Genomic DNA, 25,357 nt, shown 5'->3' with positions numbered 1-25,357 from the left:
GCCCCTACTGATGTACTCCTAAAGACACACCAAGGACTATGAAGTGCTATTCAAAACAATATCTCACTGTTATTTGACATATAAACAAAAAACCTGGATAACAAAGGTACTTTTTTCAAGAATGGTTTAGTTTGCATTTCTGCTCTGTTGTGATGGAAATTGTGCCAAAAACAATCTGGAACACAAAGCATTCCTTAACCTGGACAATGTTCCAGGACATTCTGTCAACCTTGATGACTCATCTGAACATGTTCAGGTAATTTTTATGGCACCCAATATGGCTTACATGTCACAACCTATGGATCAAGGTCTTATTATTTATGTTGTACCTTCTCCCAGTTCATTAAGGAAACAGACGTGAAAGTAAGTCAATAACTAGGTATTTCTGGTATGGCTATAAAATTAATAAAGTAAATGCACAAATTTCTTTTGACCTCTAAAACCCTCACTCAAAATTCTCAAACCAAATACAGTTCCTTTGCCCTTTCTAAATCCATTTTGATCTTGAGATAACTGACTGTCTATTCAAAATTGTATTCTACTTAAAATTATGTTTACTATATTTTGCTGGCATGACTTATTCAGCTAATTGTTCTAAAGTGGGTGCAATCTAAGGCTCCTGGTTTTTAGGTAATAATCCATTTTTTTTAATCACTGGGAACCATCAACAAATGTTCCACCATCATCCAATGTGACAACAAAAGCATCTGGCAAACATTACTTCAAATTTTTGGTTTAATCTGACCAAAGTGGGACTGCCCACCATGTGTTGATCAGTCTCTTGTCAAACAGAACTGTCTGGCCACTCAAAGGAAGAGACAAGAAAACAGATAAATTCATTAAGCTCAATACTCACCCCAACACAAGAGGAAAAAGAAAGAAAAAAGGGAAACAAATCTGACAAAGCCTAATGGCAAATCAGTGTCTATAGATAACACTAATGCCATATCAGAGTAAATTCCCCTTCCCAGCTTTTCTTACTGTCATGGAGATTAAAGGATGCACCAGGTAAGCCCCTCTGACTCAAGGGGTTAAAGGTCCAAGGAATCCTGGGATGTCAACTGCAGATTTGTTGAAGCAGCACACGTGTTACAAAAATATACAAAAGTATCAGTGACCAAGATGGTGGAAGATGTTCATGCTCTGAGGCTCCTGAAGAAGAATCAATTAATATGGATTGTGTTCTAAAGAAATATTAACAAACAGTACTTTTAAAAGGGAACATTTTCTCTTACCATTTTCTCAAGGTATGAAATCATTTGACTAATAGACTTCCCAAGGTGTTTTCTGGGTTCAAGGCCAATAGCTGCTACTTTGATGATTATGGCATCCAGCCCACATTCCACCATTTCTCGCAGGAGTTCAGACTGATCACGCCGCCACATGAATGCCAAGCAAACTAACCCCAGTCTACTGCACCTGTAGTCAAACAGGAAAAACTTTTAAAAAAATTATCAATACTTAATTTCCTAAAACTACAACAGTACAGTACAATACAGTACTCAAAACAAAACAGTACCCCGTAGTGCATAACTCACAGAAACAGAACTAATAAGATAAATACAGTTGAGCACTATTCAATCATGTATGTCTGCACAGTCACATTTGCAATATATATATACAGTATATACTGTATTCTTAATAATATTATAACTGTTGTAATTTACATTGTCTTTTGTGGTCACCATACTCTGTAAGTACATATCTATTAACTTTTTGTTGTGTTGTTAAGAGAAATTGTCCACTGGTCGACCCTTCCACTACAGTTTACGAGTATACATTATGGGGCTGCAGCCCTGTGTCCTGTATTTCCTACTGAAATACTGTACATAGAACAATAAAAAAAATTAATTCAGGTTGTACCTCTCTAGTCCGGCATTCTGTGGTCCGGAAACTCCCGTGGTTCAGAACGATTTTAGTTTGTCCAATAGGTAGATAGGCAGCTTTTGTTTAGTTTTGTTTTGTTGTTGTTTTTTTATACTTATCTGCATTATTATTACAGGAGTATTAAATTTTTGCCCCTCAGGCCCCAATGTGGGTCAGTGACCTATGCCCGGGTGGGCTAATCCCCGTAAAAAAACAACAACAAAGCCCCGGGAAATTAAGGTTTGTTTACATCCGGCAGTTCGGCTGCTCTCTCTCTCTCTCTGCTTGTCTATACAGAGTACAACATTTAACCCTTCAATATATATGAGCAGTAAATAAGTGTCGGTTTCATATTCTTATGTAGAGTAATGATGATATGTTTTCATATGTGCGCACTTACATACGCGCAGTCTCACTTTTTTTTTTCTTTACCATTAATGGTTAGCTACTTATATTGTTCCATTCATTACATGAAATAACATTACTGTACTTCAAACAAGCATACCTGTATTAATTTTTTTACATTAATTTTACTACAGCTACAATCAGGGTCTTATTTTCTTCAGTTTTGTATGTAGAACCAATCAGTCACTGGTTTTGTAAGTATTAACAAAAACAATGCCGGCAGCCGTCTCGTCTCGTCTCCTCGTGTTAATATTCCACGTATTATTAATGAGCTGTATTGTTCATTTTGAACACACAAACATTAATTCAATAAAAAAAATTCAGAAACATTAATTAAAATATATATGAACGGTAAATTAGTGTTGCTTTCATATTCTTCTATAGAGTAATGACGATATGTTTTCACGTGTGCGCACTTACATACGTGATCTCTCTTTTTTTCTTTACCATTATCGTTAGCTACTTCTATTGTTCCATTTATTAACATTAAATAACATAACTTAAAACAACCATATTAATTTTACTACAGCTACAACCAGGGTCTTATTTTCTTCAGTTTTATATGTAGAACCAGTCAGTCACTGATTTTGTAATCAACGAAAACAATGCAGTCTCATTTCCTTGTGCGTTTTAATATTCTATGTATTATTAATAAATTGTATTGCCCATTGTGCACACATAAACATTAATTCAATCAAAAAGACATTCAGTAATAAACAATAATGAATCTATTGTACATAAGAGAAATGACGCTGTTTACATGATTGTGCACATCGTCTGAACGTTGGTGGGCCGTTCAAACAAAATTCGAGTTTCCGCCGCAAAAATTTTAAATTGTTTTGTTTTTTTGTTCAAATAAAAAAAGTCGAATTAAAAACTCGCAAAATTTGAGAAGCTACTGTACGACATTTAACCCTTCAATATGTCTTCAAAGACACCATGAAGCAGAGAAAGTGGTGCTAGTGCTTCCAAGCATAAGCACAAGTCATTATCTATCCAGAAAAAGGGTGATTTTCCATGGTCCGGCACCGGTCAGGTTCCGAGGTTGCCGGACTAGAGAGGTACAACCTGTATTGTGTGACAATTTTCAGGCACCTTTTACATTATATCACAGGTTTATTAATTAGATAATAATATATTTCATTTATTCTAGGCTGGAAGCATTATTGTGAAGGTTTTTTAATGGGCCACATTATGAACCTAATTATTTTTATAAGCTCTGAGGTTATCATGTCACAGAGGCCAGTACTGTACTCAAAATATGTCTCTTCAGATGTGTTAGAACATAAAAATGATCTGGATACACCATACAAGTCTAACGACCTTCATCCAGTAACAACCTAAGGTAACCTAAGAAGGTAAGTTTCATATCTGCAACATGCACTATTCCACAGTTTGAAGTATGACAACTATACAGATGAATAATATATGCCTGTGTTTACATTACAGTATTTATAATTCAAAATATCACAATACATTAGGTACAGTACATGCCAAGTCATCATTCAAGAACTTACACATTTTCTACTCGAACTCTCTGGTAATCAGATAGTACAGCCCCTACACTCACAGCATCCACACAGCATTTCTCCTGCAAAAAAAAAAAAAAATTATATGTTGTGTATGCAGCTCAGGGACTTGGATAAAGCACATGATAAAAGTAAATAAGAGAATCTTGTGGAAGAGGTGACCATGTATGGACACATGGATGTTAACGTTTATGATGGTTTGAAGTAAGAGAAGCTATACATCAGGCGTGTGTGACGTGATGGTTCAATACATGAAATGCTAGCACGTTAGGGTGAGTGGAAAGGAACTGAGACACGACTACAGAGTACACTGTGACATTTAATGTATATGAACAAAGCTGTATTGCTGAGAGATGGAGAGAATAAAAGTATATTTTAATGAAGCTTGCAGGAGAAAAATGTTTAAGGTAAATACTGGAAAGAGCTAAATGCACTAATGCCTTGCCTTGAAAAAAATAAAAGATTTCTCAGTGAAATGTCATTATTAATGAAGAAAGGCTAGAGACTAAATGAAATCAAGTGTTTGGGAGCGGTGTTCAACACGGAGAGGTGGAAAAGCTGCATCTATAGCCCTCAACAGGGTACAGTACTTGGGACCAAAAGATTTTCCCTTATGGACAACGAGGGAGGAGGTGCGGCAGACATGTGCCATCACAGAAGCAGTGTGCATCCCTTTCTTTTGGATTGGCCTGGTCTTCCAGGCTTTAAACCCCTTCATTTACAGCAGACTTCCAAACCAACCCATGGGAGGAGGAAGGGTTTCTGAGCCAACTGTTTCTAGGTTTAGCAATCAAATTAAATTTATGGATCAATCCTGTATTCATGGCTAGCTACCCTTCATTAAATGACTTAAATATCTGATGCCAGTTAAAAATGACAGAAAATAGTGCAGCATTGTTTTCCAATTGCTAATGTGACATAGTACTCCAAAGGGAATTGAACAATATTTACAAACAATATACTTGTATAATAGTAGACAAGGAAAGTAACCTTACAACCTTCCCAAAGCCACACTGTCTCTTGGTGTTGTTTCCTTATCCAAATACTGTAATTGTCAAGGAGCTGAGAACTGAGGCCTCCTTACAGTGCAGAACTAATTGGGCATACCATTAAGAAAAGCCATAAAAGATACAAGCTTTAGCTGTGTAGTCTTGCTGAGTTAATGTGATAACTTTGACAGTCACATTAGACATATAAGTCTTGAAAGTTCCACATTTAGTGTTAGGATTTAAAAATATTGTTTGCAGAAGAAACTGTTCATGAATTTAGGATAGAAATACACAGCCCAGGCAGGACATAAGAACAATCAGAATTATCTTTCAATTTCCAGAGTGAGCCTTGAATACACACTAAAGATAAATACAGCACCATTAAGTCTATTGAAAACTCCAAACAAAATCTCTTAACATTGAAGAAATTGAAAAGGTTTCCAGTCTCTCTATCTCAACAAATTCCTGAAAACATCTCCAAGATAATATATACTGTTTATTGCTTAATTCCATAGTCCAAATGAAAAAACTGTCTATAGATCTATCATACTTTCCTGAGAACTCTGCAGAAACCAGCACCATATTTCCAGGGTTGAAGCTGGAAAAGACAGAGAGCCCAGAGAAAGGAGAGAAAAGAATACTCTCCTCCTGACCATCACTCACTAACCCAGCTGTACCAGCAGGTTCCTCTAAGCATCCATTATATAAGAAAGAATTAAGACAGGAGTTCCATTTCCCAATGCTCTCTCCAAGAGCAACTGGCTGTACAGTACAGTACATTGCAGGTTTGCACAACAACAAGCACTTGTCAGAAAAAAGACCATAATGTTCTGCATTCATTTCATTTGAGTGAAACTCACAACAAAACCTCGTTTGGAAAAACACTTCCTTACTCAGCACTCTTTCCCTTTACTGCTGACTCTGACATCCTTTGGGGAAACACCTTCCCCTACAACCCTCTCCTCCTGCTCTCAGTGTCCCCACAAAAGATAGGACAGAGTATGTTTAGATTCATGAGCAACATAGCCCACCTTCAAAGAGGATGAATTACCTGCACCCTTTTCAAAGTAAGAGATAATTCCTTAACTTAGCCAATTGTTTCTTGTCCAACACCGTGATACAGAAGTGATCCGAATATTACAACACTTCCATTGAGAACCCCTTAGGGTAATACACACTACTAACCACTTCCTTCCTCATGGCCACGATGGTTCTACTGATCTTTATCCATCAAATGGATCACATGATCTCACATCAATCTCAAAAGATCACCTTCTGAGGAGGATTGGTCCAGCATACGGTTTGCCAAGCCCAAAAGCTGATGCAAAAACAAATAAGAGAATATTGTATTCAGGAGAAGTGAGTTTTTCTCATTGAAAATTCAGAAGATCCATCTGATCTGGATATGTTGTATTTTGCTAACCCCTGGGCATGATATTACCCATAAAAGCCGTGTCTCGGAGACAAACAATCACATGTGAGGAAGAATCATTCATATTAAAGTCACAAATTTTTGTTTCAATGAGAAGAAATCTTAGTTGAAAAATCCAAGGTCCCTAACTACATCTACAAAAATGGAGGATTGATCCTGAAATCCCATTTAATTACCGAATTGGGAGTGAGCAACTCTGTATAACAAAGAACATCACATATCAAAATTTTATACTGTACTTCAGTCCTGATTACAAGCGGAATCTAAAACCTTAATAAATTTAAAGTCACAAATTCTTGTTACAATGCTGTCAACCACAGCACTCCAATTACTGTACAGTGAGTCACAATTATTCACGAAATATAAATCCGTGTTCTTAAATTCGCAGCTACTGTACCTCTATTACTACCTATTTTTTTTTAGGTCTGATATTCTTAATTCATGGTTGAGTGCTGATTACCGCAGTGTTTATTTACATATGAAACCATAAAAGTTGTGGATATCTCATTTTATTACTCTAATTTGACTTACAAATAAAGAAAATGTAATATATTACATTATAAACTAGGAAAAATGTGTAGTGGGAAGTGAACTGTTTGTGGGAGGCAGAGCGGTTGGCTGATGGACTGAGCTTCCCTTCATTCCCGAGTGCTAGACGACCCTCTGCCTCCAACCTCATTAATACAACATTATGCAGTTTCACCATAATTCCCTTGTCATTTAGGTTCATTTGGTACAGTACCGGGTTAATAAGACATTATCGTAAAATAAAAAATTTTCACCCCCAAAAAAAAAAAAAATCCCACTCAATTATGAGAAGGGAAGGAGCAGCTTATGTAATACAGGCAGTCCCCGAGTAACAAGTGACCGACTGACGAACACAAACACTTACGAACAGAATCCCAATACTGTATATTCATCAAAAAAATCTGTAACTAGAATCCCATTTTTAATATTACTTGCATTATTCCATATTGTTTAACACCACTTTATTTAAAGCATTTCCATAATTTTTTTTCTTTTCTTTTTACGGGATTAACCCATCAGGACCTGGGGGCAAAATTATAATAATAATAAATGATGATAATGATGATGATGATGATGATGATGATGATGATGATGATGATAATAATAATAATAATAATAATAATAATAATAATAATAATAAAAATTAATACATAAATATGATTTTTTTTAAATACAGGTATAATAATAATAATAACAACAACAATAATAATAATAATAATAATAATAATAATAATAATAATAATAATAATACTGAAATAATAATAATAATAATAATAATAATAATAATAATAAAGGACCATAAATAAAAAAAAAAAAAATTAAAAGTGAGAAACGATATACAGGATGTATGTTGTGTTGTCAGTAATAGAGAAACAATTGAGACCCTGCAATTGTGTGTAAATGAGGCAGAAAGTCAGATCACCAACCTGGGACTTGGTCACATATGGCAGCAGGGTCTACCATTAGATAACACATTATGCTTCCAATATCTCCCAGGCGGTAGTACCTCCCTGTTTTTGTATAATATATTATTATTGTTTTGTATAGGCAGCATTGTGCTTTAACTGACCCTAAACTATGGAATTAACACTGCTCCTAACTTACACATAAATCGACTTACAAACAGGGTCCAGGAACATAATCCGTTCACAACTCGGGAACTGACTGTATTACTCCTTGTTGTACAACATCTATATGTTACTGTACAGTATTTGTTGCTGTTATGTATGATGCTTAGTGTTTGTTAAAGCAGTCTTGAAAAGTTTATAGGTACAGTATTTCTTGACTTCTGGAACCAAACTATTTATTTCCATTTAAAACAATTAAACTATAATCTAAGATTTGATAATTCACGATGTCTTCTGATACTTAACCCACAAATTATCGAGACTCCAATGTGGTTCATTCATCTAATGACTAGAATCAGCTCACCTTGGAAGGAGGAATGCTGAGTTGCTGGATTTTAACTGCTACAAAATAGAATTCAGGAAAGATCCTCCATTTATAACCTTACATCAAGGGTCAAAATGTCTATATAGCTACTAACTAAAGCCAACTAAAAGGTAGGGTGGAGGTATCAGTGCGCTCCTAATGCAATACTCAACCTGAAGCTGCCAATGGGATCAATCCTACTAAAACTAACTACTGTACCATAAATTGGTTCTAGAATAAAACATAAAGAAACAAACCTCAAGCTCCCCATAGCCAAGCTGTCCTGAGGTGATGCCCTAGTTATTATTAAGTAACTGCTACTCAGATCTTCTCTGAAGGATGGACTTACTCAAGCTGCCATCTTGAACAGAGTCCTTAAGGTCTTGCATCCTCTGAATGCAATCAGGTATAAAGTTTGAATTATTACCCAACTATTAATGAAGTCTTCCATTCCCTACACCGCTATTGCCTCATATACACATAAAAAAAAAAATATTACATTCCAATGCAGTACATGGTCTTCTGAAGTCCCAAATATGCTATCTAAGAATTAGGGACAAGGGCATACAACCTCCTCTTCTCCCCCTCTCTGTCTCACTGACACAGACACAGAAACACGAACACACACACCCAGAAGCAAAGTAGTTTATTTTATAAAAATAAATACGGCTGTGTACTGGAACATTAAGCACTCATTTACAATATTTTCATATAAGAAGTTAAACACGGTAAAAAATTTCACTATTCAAAATAAAATGAACAAGGATACCTGTGCTGTTTACATTACAAAAGACCTATACTTGTAATAATATGTTGATAGATCAAAAACCACATCCGGCTAATCATGGAGGGAGTTATAGACTGTTTGATTTTAACAAAGCAACAATACACATGACCCTCACAAGTGCTGACCTCTGTAATGCTGAATTTGCAAGCTAACAAATTACTGTACATTTTTAAACCAAAAATTTGTACCAATACAACATATACTGTGGATAGTTCTTACATAAACAATTTAGAAAAAAAAGGATGAAAAATTATGAAGAATTACAGTGGTGCCGCCGTGCACATAAAATACAGTATACTTAGGAGGCTATACATACAGAATAGTTGGTGAAATGTAAACAAACCTCATGTGCAAGTACACACACACACATGGCGTTTGTCTCAAGTAGGTACAGCATTTCTTGGAAGACTATTTTTACCCTAAAACCAACACCAAGGTCCTTAAGCATGCAAGTAGTATTACAAGAAATTAATCAGAGAAGAGGCCAAGGGAAATATTTTCATTGGAACCAAAGCTGGAAATTTTTTCAGACAACAGTGAGACCATCACAACTCTCGGTCGAGTTTAAAAAGTGAATCTATCAATGATCAGATCACTCCAAAGATGTGCTGAGACACCCTTGAAAAACTCAGTACAACACATGTGGTTTGTCTGTCAGGTTTACCAGCTGTGTGAGGAATCCTTTACTAGATAAGATGAAGAAAATAATAGCTGTGAGGGTAAATGACAATCATATCTAAGTGCCACTAATTTCTAATATTATTCACCAGAAGGCAATGAAAATTTACAGCATTTTATGTCAGGAATAAGTGAATCTGCTGACAGTTTTCAGGCAAGTAAGAGTTGGGCAATAAGTTACTGAGGCAGCCGTTTCTTCATAAAATTAAGTTCATTGGTGAGGCAGTGAGTGCTGACCACACTGCCTCAGTTGCCTCTCCTGAGAAGTTTAAGGCAGTGAGGCAGGCAGGAGGCTGTGCTTACCCCCTTAAAAGCACAACTGATTTGGTCGCTGTACCTCCCAGTGTGCAATAGATGGCACGACGCACTTTACAAAATAACACGTGAAAGGGTATACAGTAGAAACAAAATATATAAAAAAAACATTAACTAACCTTATTGGTTTATAGGGAGGTGAAATTGTTGTTGATTGTGGTAGCTACAATCCCCTGCAAGCGCGACCTCACAGCGTTACTCGGTGTATAAAAAAAAAAAAAGATAATGCCATACAATATGTAACCATGCGGTAGCCTTAGGCAGACTTCCCAAGTGTTAGCAGTGTGGCTGGCCAGCCAGAAGCCATGTGGAACTTGCGAAAGAAAATGGAAAATTCAATATACAGGCACCAGAACTTTTACCACACAGTGCATGATTCACTATACAGTACAATACACTACAAAACACAGATGGCACAGTAATTGTTGCTCAACGTCTAGATTGGGAAAAAAAAACATTATTTACCGAGCTGGCGAATCCTAAGTGTGTATTTTTTTTGTTACATTGAGATCAATGGGAGGTTGAAGTGTTTCCTGCCGTTATGGTATATATATAACTGTGTACAGTACTGACATTTCAAGGCTGGCTCAGTCACTCATTTTTGTCAGAAGTGTCATCTCTATACAGCTAATACGGTGTGCACAGCCAGCAGCACTCAAAATATGGCATAAAACTAAGACACTGTACAGTATTCATTTAACCTAAGTTGCAACAAGCAATCTTGTAGCATCATCCAAATCTGACCTGCTTGCTGGCTGACTACACCGAGTACTTGGTCCAAAAGTGAACTGAACTCAGACATTTTGTTTAATAAAGCAGCAGGATCATCAACAATGAGTTCTTTATGAACAACTGTTGGCTGTGTCTGATACCAGCCAGCAGGAAAGGGGTCTGTGATCTGCCAGGCTCTACACAACCTGCACCATCAGTCAGTGAGAGGTTTAATGATAGCACCATACAGTACTTTGACCATCTTTAAACCTTTGAGGACAGCGATAGCAACTTGTGGTCATTACCCACTGGAAGGATGAATACAAAATAGAAAAAATCATAAAACATTTGAATCTTGCCATAAATTTCTGATTTATGCATCACAGGTCAGGTGGAGTAAACAAAGAATCACTCCAATCCCATATGAAAGCCTCATGGGTGGACATCACTTGTGGAAGCTGTCCCAGAACCATCAACATATTCATTATTTCACCCAAAGTTCCTCTATGATTCAATAGAATCACTTGTCAAATCTTGAAGAAAATCTCCATCTTCACTTTAATTACTGTCACCATGCTTAGGAGGGTCATCCTTGTCTCCAGAATCAAATATAACTGCGTCAATTTCCTCCTGCATGGGACACGGCGGCACACACAAGCGGATGCAGAACATTTTTACTCAGTCATGGGGCAGTTGCCAGAAGGCTTTACATTATGCTCAGTAGAAACAAAGCACGAGAAATTTATACAGTAATGGGCCAACAAAAAATATAACGCAACTGTTGTGAGATATTATGTGTGTAGTGTGCTGGGACCCTCCTTACTGTACCTGTTGTGTAATATGTCCACAAAGGGTTAATAAACAATAAAATAGGTTACAAGATTAATATGGACCAAAGTGGTCCTCTTTAAATATGTATACCACTGAGAAACTTATTTCCATGTATGAGAGGTGAGCCTCATGTTTTAAGGCAGTGAATGACAGCTTAACTATAATTCAATGTGACAACTTCAAATACAAACCACTGCTAGGGTACCACTTGAAGAATCCCTGGCCACTGAAATACCTGAGCTAACATACTGCCTGTCCACTGGAGATAAAAAATAAATGCATGAGTGAATGCAAGAAAACTGGCTAGTACAGGTCTTCCTCAATTTACACACGGATTACGTACATTCATAAATAATTGCCAATAAATCAACTTTCTGTATATGTACAGTGCTGAGTCCTCTCTTCCCACTAATTTCCATTACCCAAGTTGTAATCAAGTCACAGTGAAGGCCTTGTTAAGTACGGTACACATGTAAAGATAAAACAAGTGTTATGATAAAACATTTATACTGTATTTATATTTTATGCAATCATAATAAATCATGAAACAAAAATACTGTAATCACTAGAAACGGTCATATTCACAAGGTGGTGGTAATGGTGTAAGATGTAAGCACCACTAACCAGGGGATGGGCACAGGTGACCCAGTTGAAGCAAAGTTTTACAGCTCAATGCCCTTCCTAACACCAACCCAAAGAGTGATAATGGCTAGCACAGACCGGTTGTAACTCCTTGAGGTAATCAAAGACTATCTGCCTACAGAAAAACAAACATACTGTATGTTCTTACAGGACTCAAGTTTGAAAATTTTTTGTTCATACTGGATTTGATTTTTGGTATGGTTCTAGCCGAGGAATAAATCTAAAGCATTGTTTGTTCCAGTTGTATGTTTAATATATAGTACTGGGGATTTGACTTAATCCCAAGGTGCTATCACATGACACTTGCCTTCAAATTCTCCAATATTACAGACCATTCATTATGCTTTCAGTTTCTGGATATTTTGGGTTGTAGAATTTCAGATAAAGGATCTACGACATGTATATAAATTCTTTGAAATACTAGTACAAGGGGTCCCCCAAATTCGCAGGTGTTAGGTTCTCAAAATGGCCACGAATCGCCAAGGGATAACATTTGCTGTTCGGGGTTCATTTTTATTTGTGTACAAAGAAATGTATATTCCCTTTATGAGTTTGCCCTTACGACAATATTTCTTTTACCTGTATTGTATACAGTAGAAGTCCAAAAATCCGGACTGCTTGGGGATTGGGTCGGTCCGGATTTTCGGATTTTCCGGATTCTCAGGCAGTACTTTTAAAATTCAAATTTAAGGAGGAATAAAGAAGAGATGAACAGGTACATTTTGATAGTTTATTCATTAGCAAATATAGCATGTTCCATTTATCAAAACGAGCAGTTTTAAAGAAAAAGCTGTGAATTCTAGAATTTTATTCTTTGCCTTTTTTTCTATCATAAATTGTAGACTTTCCAATGTCTCATGTTTCCATAAGAACAGTATTGTTCACACCACGTTGTATTTTCTTAATTATTTCAAGTTTGTCACTCAATTTCAACGTGTTCTTCTTTCTCTTCACACAACGAAGTTTATCTACTTTGGGAGCCATTATTATGGGCTTGTACAGTACTCTGTAAATGGAAAGAGTAGAACTCAAAATTACATACGTTGTCACAGTTTGATTGCTCGTTTTAAAGTGGCGACCGCGTGGTCGCTTGTTGTCACTGTGCAGCTGTGACGCTCACGCATACTCATATACGCACAAAAGCCCGCTAAAAAAAAAAAGTTTGAGTTTTCGAAAAGTCCGGATTCTCGGGTGGTCCGGATTTCTGGCATCCGGATTTTTGGACTGTATATGTGTGTGTCAGCACACACACACACACAAAACACATACAAATAAATAATATTGGGAAAAATCTCACACAAATAATCAGAAACAAATTTATTGAAAATGTGAGTCTACCCTCAAGTCTGTGTTTTATTTCTTTATTAATAAAGCACGAACTTGAGGGTAGACCATCACATTTTTAATAAATTTGATTCCGATTATTTGTGCGAGACTTTTCCCAATAATATTTATTTGTATGTGTTTTGTGTGTGTGTGTGTTGATACACACACACATATTTACAATACAGATACAGGAAATTACTGTCTCTAGAACAAATGGCTCCCTGTCCCAGCCGCGAAAATGACGGCAACTTTTAAACTACCCACAGACATTCTTGAGTACATCCAGTGTCTCATCCGCAAACAACTGAGGACCACGAAATAAAAATCCGCAAATTTGGGGACCCCTGTACTGAGGACTGCCTAACCAAGACTAAACACATGAGATGAATCACTTATATACAGACATCCAGAAAAGACAGTGGGATCACCTGCTTGGTATGTGGGTGTAGTAAGATATGAGGGAGTTGATGCCTGAATACAATCTGTGGCCAACCTAACAAACAGGGCAAAATGGGCACTAGTTGATGTAGTGTCAAGTGGTCATTGGGTCTCTTCCCTCTAGTTAACTGAATGGAAATCCTCTGCCTCTCACTCGCTCAAGGCAATGGTTGCAGGAGGGGAGGACAGACTATTAGTACTGGCCATCTATACCAGGTCTTCTGGCCTGGCTCTAGTTCAGTGGGCTATATATACACAGTATATTCACAGAGCATGCCAGGGGATAACTATTACCACAATCACCATAAATTTTCAATTTACAATAGTTAAAATTGTATTCAATTCAATCTCTTTAATTTTCACTTCATAAATGTTCATCATATCCCATCTGTGATGAACTATACATATTCTTGGATGAAGTTATAAGCAATAATCTTAAAAATTTCACCTGATAACTTGTGTAAATTTTACATGAAACACAACAATAGGTCTACCTTAACTTCCTTGAGGAGAAAGAAGAGATCCTCAACTTCATCTCCTTCTGTGGGTTTATAGGTGATGGTGGCAGTGTTAAGTGAGGAGCCCTGGATAATTCGGCGGTACAGAGGAACCCCAACAGCTTCAGCATAAACTGCAACACCCATGTGACCCACACTCTGATACATGTAACTATCCAATTCATCTGAAAAGAAATCACCTGGTACATAGAATATAACCACAAAGAGTGTGTGTGTATATGTGTGTGTGTGTGTGTGTGTATATGTGTGTGTGTGTGTGCAAGTGTCACATGGTTTATGGGGATGGATGTGTTGTTGAAGAGTGATGCTGAGTTGTGGGAAATAAAAGGGGTAGACAGGAGAGAAATCTTGGGGCTGCATTGTGGAAGAATAATAAACAATAGAACATATCTACTACAGTAGTTAGACAATGTGAAAGATGGCTGATGATGTAAGAGTTTTTGTAGCTCTTGCTTCTGCCCAAGCATACAAAAGATTGCAAATGAAAAGAATAAAAATTACATTAATTTTACAAAGTATCTTAAATTTTATTTAGATAATTAAAGAATAAGCCAAATAAATATTTTCACTCAAATAAACTCACCGACATGACTGGGAGCTAAGTTGGCCAAAGCCACCACCTTGTGTCCAGCAGCAACACACTGCAGCAGATTATAGCAGCTGTCCTTACCGCCAGATACCAACCCCACAACACGCATCCTGCATCAACAACCACCCTGCAAAAATAAACAAATACCATATAGGGAAAAGGTGTCGTAGCTACTTACAATTCTTTATCCCCGGTATGTGCTAGAATGTAATACAGAATAAAGAAGAAATATTTCATGAGTAACACACTAAAATACTACGAATACAAATAATCAAATGAACCGCTGTTGTATCATTATGGACTCAACATTTCGAGCTAATGTATTCATAAAAAACAAAAATTAACTTGGAAATCGCGCTTTACAGCCAAGAGGAAGAGTTACATGACTTATGAGAAGATGAACTCTGAACTCCTTTAACAAAGCTTCTCTGTCCAAGGGTTATAATGGAGGCTGAAGTACAGTACTGTATGCAGAACTATCCTAAAAATAATAAGTTTCTGGTTGTCTTACAGGAAAATCACTTATTATATAAATCAGGGGTCAGTGAAGGCGATATCTCAACCTTGGTCCAGTTGTTGCTTTAAAGTGTGAAAGTCTAACAGTCAGCAAGACAAATCTCTTGCCATATCACATAACTTGAACTCGCAGCCAAGAACCTGGGTTTCATAACTTAAACCCACTCAAATTTGTCCCACTATACATAAACCTACCAAGGGAGGAGGGAGGGATTCCAATATCCTCAACTCTTCCTCTTGGCTATAAAATGGAATATGAAAGTTAAATCCTTTTCTGTCTGCCCTATGAGTCATTGTCAAGTGAATTTATAGAATGCAACCAACTAAAAAAAGGGTTGGAGGAGGTCATGGAGGGAAACCCTGCATCAGCATTAAGGAGAGAAACTGAAAGACAATAAGGGGAACAGAAAGAGCAAAGGAGATATGTGGTGATATGGCTGCATAGAGGCTCTGCTGTTATGGTCATCACTTCATAGAGGAGGTCCCCCAGGGAGTGAAGTATTGCAGATAAGAGTAAGAGAAATTGAAGGCAAAAAGCTCTCCCTGTCATAGGGACAAGGAAGGATCCCATGCACTATCCATCATGTGCAGTAATACAGTCTTGCTCACATGTACTCTTGTGTACTGAAATGGTTATTACTGTCTCACTGGTGGGAACTTACATATAGGGCAACACTCAGCACTCTTCACTGGTAGGTCACTATGGTATGAGCAGTTCACCACTTACTCATACAGAGAGAACTGCTGTCATCTGCCATTATCCTCCTTTCCAGCTATGACAGCTTGTAAAAGAAAAAAAAGCATCTTAATACCTGTACATGGGTCTCTCAATATATTCCTCTAGTATCACTATTTACAAAAATTTCTACATATATAACAAACTACACTAGAACCCCCGTTACCTGTTGCCCGGGTAACCCGGCAGATTCAACTACAATACAGTACTGGCACTAAAATTAAATAATAATAAAGATTCTTCCAGAATCACTGAGATTCTTAAGTTTGAATACCGCTTGCAACAGGTATGAGCTGCCATAAATATTGCTTTGACAAACAATAAAATTGAATTTGCGAGGTCAGTTTGTAGCACTGTGAGTTGTAAAATATATTGGGGAACCCTAAGTGAGGTTCAACTAACAGGAAAATCTCTCTATCCGGCACCTCTCAATCCCCGTACGTGCTGGATAACCGGGGCTCTACTGTATATAGTTTGTCCAGAACTTTGTATATGTTCTGGGGAGAATTTTTACTAATACAGTACATTATAGTACGTCTCTTTCTCTAACTAGGTATTACGTGGGACAGTCTAGGAAAAGAAAAATTCCAGTGTAGCCAACAAACAATCTGTCAAAGAGGCACACTCCCCTCCCAACACAGTACAGTATATTATTATATACTCAAACTATATAAGATACGGATACATGTTAGAAAAAGTAAAAAGTTTATCTTACTGGAAAGTAAATATTTTTCTCTATTAAACACCCTAACATAAGATCATACAGCAGTGGTCTTACTGTGCTCATAAACATCTATTGTTATTATTTAGATTAAACTGTACACTAAAGTCATCATTATCATCACCATTTTATTGTCATTTTCTTTTTGCGCTGTTAGTCTTGATTACTTGATGGCAGCTCTCCATGCTACAGTCTCTTGCAGTCTCTCTCATCAGGTTACTTATTATCAACCTCTCAATTCTTGACCTACCCCAGGCTCTCCTCCACTCCACATTCAAACTCATGCATCTCTTGACCCAGTTGATCTCCTCCATTTTCTTTTAAACAAAACAAAAAATATTAAATGAAGAAATATGAGCCTGTCAGACATAATGCTTAATGTCAAGACTTACCGGTACTTCACACAAAGACTTTAAAATATTTTTCTTTCAAGCAAAAAAAAAAAAAAATGAAAAAATGTGAACATATCAGACCTACGAGAACACCTTCACTACGGGAGCGCCACTTTTAACATTTCATTTGGCTCATGTCAGATGATTTTTATTCAGCTCAAGAGGTGAACCCTATATACAGTACAAGGTGTTAAACACTGAGTCACTGGCTCTGGCAATATCCACAGGTCATTTCCCTTTTTCAATATACTTAAACTTCTCCATCTTCACCTCAGATGTAACACTTCTCCTTTGTCTCATCTCTTCTAAGAACATCAGCAACTATCACTTGCTGATCATTTAGGACTTTTATTTTTAAGGTTTATTTTATGATTTAGTTATCATTAAAACCCCGTACAGTACACATTGTTTGCTACCCTCAAACTTACATCATACAGTTTCTTTATATGGTTTGTTTGGTCATACGTTTTGTGTTTCTTAGTACTGCATTCTAACCTATATAAAAATAAAATGTCTATGTATTATACAGCAGGGTACTTCCTCTACTTACGAACTTTCTCAAATACGAACAAACCTGTCGGTATAACAAAATTTCTGTTCGGTGCGAAAGTGCAAGGGTTGTTAATTCTACCGAAGCTCAATAGATGGTCTTAGTGCACTAATCCCAGCATTCCCGGCCAAGTGGCAGCCGTTTTAGTTGTTCTTGTCTCGTTCGCAGCATTACTGACGTGATAGTTTGCTTCTCATGGCTTTTACGGACATTACTGACCCCCAATATGTCCAAGAAACACAAAGGTAGTGCCAGTGATGAAAGACACATGATAATAATGGAAACGAAAGTGGTGATGATAAAGCAAGTGGAAAGAGGCGATAAGATGGCAAATGTGGCTCATGCTTTCGGACTGAATCGTTCGACCGTTGGTAAGATTTTAAAGGACAAACAAAGCATTATGGAGCATGTAAAATGTCCTGTGGCTATGCAATCGACCATCATAAGTAAGAAAAGAGGAAAATTGCATGATAGAAAAATTTAGTGTTTGTGGCTGGAAGATCAAAATCAACATTATATGATGGAATACTGTGTTGTAGCTGTATACAGGTTGACAACCCTTTATCCAAAATTCTGAAAACCGAAAAGCTCTGAAAACCGAAAAAATTTTGTAGAGCAATTTTTTTTTTTTTTTTTTAAACAGGGATTAGCCCACCCAGGCATAGATCACTGACCCACATCAGGGCCTGGGGGGCGAAAAAGTAATAGTAATACTAATTATAATAATAATAATTATTCATAGTAAATAAATTTTTTAATTTAAAAATGCACCAAAATAAAATAATAATGATAACAATAATAATAATAATAATAATAAAATATAATAACAACAATAAGACTGTATTAATAAAATACCGTATATACTCGTCTATAACCCCCCTCGTTTATAGGTCGACCCTGATTTTTTGACCAAGAAATCGTTAATTTACGATATTCCTCGTTTATAGTTCGACCCACATTTTTTAGGGTAATGGAACAACAAAACCTTCACTAAAAACGCTGTACGTCCTATAAACTGAGGCTCACCGTGCCTGAAACACGCGTGCCGAGGCAAATTGTTTACCATTTATTATTACGACACTTTACACTGAAACGCGGATAGTTTCAACAAAAATATTGTATATTTCCATTCAAGTATTTATTCAAGTCAATTAGGAGGGAATATTATTGTAATACAACAGTTTTTAACTAAACCATTCGAAAAGCGATTACGGTAACATCTTTTGAACGAAAGAAAGCGAAAGTCATTGTTTTCGTCACGATTTTATCCCACTTTCCACTGTAATACGTACGTAATTTCAGCAAAAATATTACATTTCCGTGAATGTATTATATCAAGCACAGTATGAATAGAATATCATTGTGATATAAGAGAATTTTAACCGAAAACTATTAAAAAAACGAGTAACATCTCAAGAACAGAAGCTTAGGTAAAGTCTTATTTTCGTCATGTATTTTATCCTATTTTACATTGAAATACATCACGTTTCAGCAAAACTACTATTTATTTCCGAGAATATATTCATTCAGACGCAGTTTAGGTAAAATATACGTGTGATGTAATAGTTTTTTAACTGAAAACGATTCGAAAAACACGTGTACCCTCTAGCCCTGTTCAAGGAGAGGACTGGGAGAAGCTGTTTGGTGCTGCAGACGATGACAAGGAAAATGATTTTGATGGATTTTAATGAAAATATTCAGAAATATGGTATCGTAGTATTTATTCAAGTCAATTAGGATAGAATATTATTGTAATACAACAGTTTTTTAACTGAAAACCATTCGAAAAGCGATTACGGTAACATCTTTTGAACGAAAGAAAGCAAAAGTCATTGTTTTCGTCACGATTTTATCCCACTTTCCACTGTAATACGTACGTCATTTCAGCAAAAATATTACATTTCCGTGAATGCATTATATCAAGCACAGTATGAATAGAATACCATTGTAATATAACAATATTTTAACCAAAAACTATTAAAAAATGAGTAACTTCTCTTGAACATCGGAAGGTTAGGTAAAATCTTTTGTTTTCGTCATGTATTTTATCCTATTTTACATTAAAATACATCACGTTTCAGCAAAACTACTATTTATTTCCGAGAATATATTCATTCAGGCACAGTTAAGGTAAAATATACATGTGATGTAACAGTTTTTTAACTGAAAACGATTCGAAAAACACGTGTACCGTCTAGCTGATACAGCTGGTGGTGTGTCATGCGTCGTTGTAAACAATAGGAGGTTGAAGTAGATTACCGGGTATTATATTAAGTGTGAAATATCGAAAAGGTTTTTATTACCGGTATTTCTTGTAGATCAATGAGAACTGTGATACCGTATATGATATGATAAATTAGCCTGTGCTAAGAACTTCAACATAGACTACTGAAAGCACGTTGTAAGGTAATTTAGCCTATTGTAAGTTGGTGAGCTTCATTTGCTGAAGGAACTGCACAACTTTTCATTACTAATTGGTACATATTTTACGTTTCCATTGTTTACTGGCAGTAAATGGTAAATATTTTTCAAGTCTGAAGCTAAAAGTTGCTCCTCGCCCTTCCCATCATGCACGGGTTCAACCTAACAAAACTATTACACATGTATAGGACGACCCCCAATTTTTTGCCTAAAAATTTGGTCTTAAAAACTCGAACTATACACGAGTATATACGGTAATAATAATAATAATATAGAAATACAAGAATGAAAAAAAAGATAAAAAGTGAGAAACACGACCTAGATCTGTGAATTATTATTATTATAATTGTTATTATATTTTTGCCCCCCAGGTCCCAATGTGGGTCAGTGACTTGTGCCCGGGTGTGGAAAAAAAAAAAAAACTAACCATTCTGAAAACCGAAAAATTCCGAAATCCGAAATGCCTCTGGCCCCAAGGATTTCGGATAAGGGATTGTCAACCTGTATAAGGTATTTTTAAATTTAACAAATTGTTTGCAAATGATAGAGGTGAATTTGGACTTACGAGCAAATGGACTTACGAACAGACCTCCGGAACCAATTACGTTCAAAAGTAGGACACTGCCTTTTCATTTTAATACATTCTTTGTTTTTCCATCAACAAAGAAGCAATGTGATGAACACTGCAAAGACGTAATAGGCAGTATGTGAGGTGGGGGTATGGCAGGACTTGGTGATGAGGCGGCACATGTACTTATGCAGGATTCACACTAGATACGCTCCTCGGGCCCACATTGCGACAGCGCTGAATTGTGTAAAAGTGAATCCAAACCGAGGACTGTATAAGAGATAAAGTTACATTTACTTCACCGTGAATACCATAAGTGAAATGTGGTAAAGTGAGGGCAAACTGTATTAGGAGAAAAGCAATTAAAGAGGCAGCAGCCCCCCAATGAACTAGACATTTATTATAATTATCAATGACATGCAGCATTAGTTGGAAGCTGAACAGTGTACTGGGTCACCTACAGAAAAAAATACAGTGCCTTGTACAATATGAGGCACACACACTGCAAAAATAATATATACTGTAATAAAATAAAGTACAGTATAGCTAAGTTAATTAGAACAATATATTAAGGTAAAATATCTATCATTCCCCCTCTGGGATGTTACCGGTACCTCTGGGGTGAATCCACAGTGAGAATACTACAGTACAGTCATACATGACAGAGTTAGGGTCACCGTGTATGAACTTTCCAAAAAGAGGACATTCTGGAAAGGTGGTGTGGCTAAATTATTGGTCTCGGCAATAGCTGACAGGACGGCTTGGGTTATTTTGTCGGTCCTTAAACTAACTTAACCTAACAAATAATTTTTTTGTATATAAATATCATCATAAATCATGTTTTTCTTTACAAAATAGCCCAATACAGCCTGTCAGCTATTGCCATGACTGGTAATTTAGCCTAACTGTTTTTATTATAGTATGGTAATAATATATAATTTACTACAATAATTTCTATGCCCGCTTAATAGTTATAAAATTTCCATAATCAGAAATATTGTATTACTACACAGTACAATACAGTATATACCGGTAATTATAAAAGAACAACTGCAACCAAACAAAAATGGGAGGAATTCTCCATGGGAATTATTACGCATAATTTAAAAAGTAACGGCAAAAAAATTGCAAATCCTTGCAATTTTGGGGTATTTCCTTGAAGTAAGAAATAAATTATATTTGTATAAGTTTTTTTAGGTCAATTTGTAGTTTCAACCAACCACAGCTCTTGAGTCGAGCTATGTGTTTTCCGATGGTTTAGACAATTTTAACTCTTGTATATGACGTTTCCCTCGCAAATGACCTAAAATTATCTAACCTAACCTCCTAACTAGGGCCTGCTCCTTCCCTCCGGATCCCCCGGTATATTTAAGTCATTTGTGAGGGAAATGTCAAAGAGAAGTCTTAAAATTGTCTAAACCATCAGAAAACACATAGCTCAACTCAAGAGCTGTGGTTGGTTGAAACTACAAATTGACCTCTTTTTAAACTGGATGATGGCTGAGCACACCAATTTTCTCTATAAAAGATGAATGGTTTCTTCCCCCAGAAAAATAAAAAAAAAGGGGAAAAGATTAAAATTTCTTAAATGTTTTCATACTTTTTTCCATGCCTGAGAGTAATGTACACTTGCATTAAACACCATTGTTTATATCCGGGACATTTTGTTTCATCCACAGAAACATTTCCAAAAACTTACCAAATATTACTACTGTACATTATAATATCAATAGGTGTTAATATAAACCGACCGAAAACTACGTAACTTCCTAACAAACATTATGTGGATTAAGTTAAATTTGCTCATTTTGTCCGATACTATAAATCATAAAGTGTAGCAATAGGCATCAACGTGTTCCTCTGTGCAACATTGCTGTGGAAAAGTTAATTGTTACGGAGATAAACAGTGAAGACTGCAGAGTGTAATGGGCATGACCATACAAATGTTTGGGGTGGAAAATATAGATTAAAACCTCGCTTGCAAAATTTTTATTCCTTCCCACTTTTATAGTTTTTCAAGAGGTAAGAAAGTATTTATCTAATACAAAAAAAATTTCCTTAAGTTGCTGGTTAACGTGAACTACCGTTATCCAGTAATAATGAAATGTTTTCAATAATTTTATACTGAACGGGTATAAAATTTTTGTGATCTTGTAATTAACAGGCATAAAATCAACTGTCTCATGTTTGTTAAAGGATGGATTTGTTGGTTCTTTTCATAAATAGTTTCTTTTTACAAAATAAGAATAGCAGATGCCGCAACTAGCTTTTCATTTTAGGTTAGGTAGGCAGGTTAGGTAGGCAGGTTAGGTAGGCAGGTTAGGTAGGTACGTTAGGTCGGCAGGTTAGGTAGGCAGGTTAGGTAGGTACGTTAGGTAGGTACGCTAGGTAGGCAGGTTAGGTAGGTACGTTAGGTAGGCAGGTTAGGTAGGTACGTTAGGTAGGCAGGTGTTGTGTAGGGGCAGGTGGGCAGGCTAGGTAGGGTAGGCAGGGGTTAGGTAGGGCAGGTTAGTAGGCAGGCTAGTAGGTAGGTGGTGGGTAGGTAGGGGTAGGTAGGTAGGCAGGTAGTGGTGGGTAGGGTAGGTAGGTTGGTAAGAATGCTAGGCAGGCACGCTAGGCAGGCACGTTAGGTAAGCAGGTTAGTAGGTAGGCAGGTAGGCAGGTGGCAGGTACAGGTTAGGTATATAGTTAGGCAGGCAGGTTAGGTAGGGTAGTGGTGTAGGCAGGTGGGGTAGGTAGGTAGGGTAGGCAGGTTAGGCAGGCAATGCCAGGTAGGCACGTTAGGCAGGCAATGCTAGGTGGGTAAGCAAGGGGTTAGGCAGGCAGGTTAGGTAGGGTAGGTTAGGTAGGTGGGTAGGTTAGGTAGGCAGGTTAGGTGGGTAGGGTAGGTGGGTACGGTAGGTGGGTAGGGTAGGTAGGCAGGTTAGGTAGATAGGTTAGCTTAGGTTTGTTTTGAGTAAGTAGGTTAGATTAGATCTGGTCAGGTTATATCTAAGCTGTTAAGGTTAGGCTATAATTTCATGAAAAATATATCATATTATAGGAGTACAGTACAGTATACCCCAAGACACACAAATGTAAAGAAAGAAGTGTGTAATTTTACCTTTAAATATAAGATTACTAAATTTCCTTCAAGTTTCTGGTTATCCCATGACATTATTCTACAGGACAACCCTTTATTGGTGGTCAGGAGGCAAGCCAGAAGTTACATTTCCCACACCAGTTCTGACAGACAAAACCACCCGGTAACCTTCTATACTTCTCTAACCTATTTGCTGTTGGGTTTATTAATGAAGCCATGACTGATAGAAGATTAAAGGTTAAGCCAAGACACAGCTATGAGAGAAATATTAGTGTATGGGGTGGCTCTGTACCGCCTCACACCCAATTTTTATTCCATCAATCACCTTACACAGACAACCTCTACAGTACTCTAGGTCACTCCCCCGGTCCACTCACCTCTTTAAGGTCACAGAAAGTACTGTTCCCAGTCACTATCCCTGATTAGACTGTATATATCCTCATGGTAAGAGGTATTGCCAAAACATCACAGATGATAATACAGGTTAAAGGAGACTTGGGATTGGATGGTTAGGTAAAGACCAGCCAATTACTCCAGACTTTCAATACTATGTTTAAACAGCGGGATATTTGAAACTATTATAGCTTAGAGTGTTGGTATCCTCTGAGGTTTATATTAAGTTATTAGACATTACTTTTACATATTAAATCGAGTAATGATATCAAAGAGTAAAATACTAGAATAAAAAAAAATTACGTCGTAGTTTATGATAGTTACAGCAAGGGAGTGATTAACTCTATTCCTAACCTCTAAGTATGGTGTAATGCTTGTTATATTCAGTCACAATTATTATATACGTTATCTATATTTTTTTGTTAAAATATAGTTATTCTCAATGGCTTTCTCGTGCTATCCTTGATCTAATTGTCTTAATGTCTAATGTCTATGTACTGTCTATGTACATTCTATACCTACACTGTATATGTGTATTGTTTGTATACTTCCAATGTCTATCTATAAGTTGAATTAATGCGAACTTCTATGTTGATTCTTACTGAATAATTATCTATCTACATGCATTAAAGTTCCCTACTTGACCTTGTGTATACAGGATGTAATTCCCATCAAATACTAAACTTTATCCTCTATGATTTTTCAGGAAGAATCCACATCGTTATTATTCACCTAAGGAACACTTAAACCTGAAGGATCTTGCTTGTTGAAACAGATAATTTTCACTCAGAGTTTCTACTAACAGAAGTTTCATTTTATATCTCTTACAACTCTATAAAAATGTCTTCACTATGCGCCGCCCTCATTTGACTGACTCTAAGATCCTCTCTAGAATAAATAACCAGATAATTCTTACATGTTTCTTTTTATCCTCTTCACCAAATGATTGACTCGTTAGCTGCT

General features: G+C 36.6%; 1 protein-coding gene across 1 annotated transcript in view; it reads right to left on the bottom strand.

Annotated features, from left to right (window-relative positions):
• The window catches only part of LOC121859316, a 50,624-nt gene extending 26,134 nt beyond the window's left edge, over window positions 1–24,490 (bottom strand). Inside the window, 7 exon segments of the mRNA XM_042356111.1 lie at window positions 1,224–1,419; window positions 3,789–3,862; window positions 14,403–14,590; window positions 15,010–15,142; window positions 16,194–16,313; window positions 20,933–21,189; window positions 24,379–24,490. Coding sequence (XP_042212045.1) covers window positions 1,224–1,419; window positions 3,789–3,862; window positions 14,403–14,590; window positions 15,010–15,124 — 573 coding nt within the window. The 5' untranslated portion in view covers window positions 15,125–15,142; window positions 16,194–16,313; window positions 20,933–21,189; window positions 24,379–24,490.
• Window positions 24,491–25,357: the final 867 nt, after the last annotated feature.

The sequence above is a fragment of the Homarus americanus genome, unplaced genomic scaffold, assembly GCF_018991925.1.
Source record: "Homarus americanus isolate GMGI-L3 unplaced genomic scaffold, GMGI_Hamer_2.0 scaffold36188, whole genome shotgun sequence".
In the NCBI taxonomy this organism is placed as follows: domain Eukaryota; kingdom Metazoa; phylum Arthropoda; class Malacostraca; order Decapoda; family Nephropidae; genus Homarus; species Homarus americanus.
Note: the sequence above shows the minus strand (reverse complement) of the source record. Positions and strands in the feature narration are given on the sequence as shown.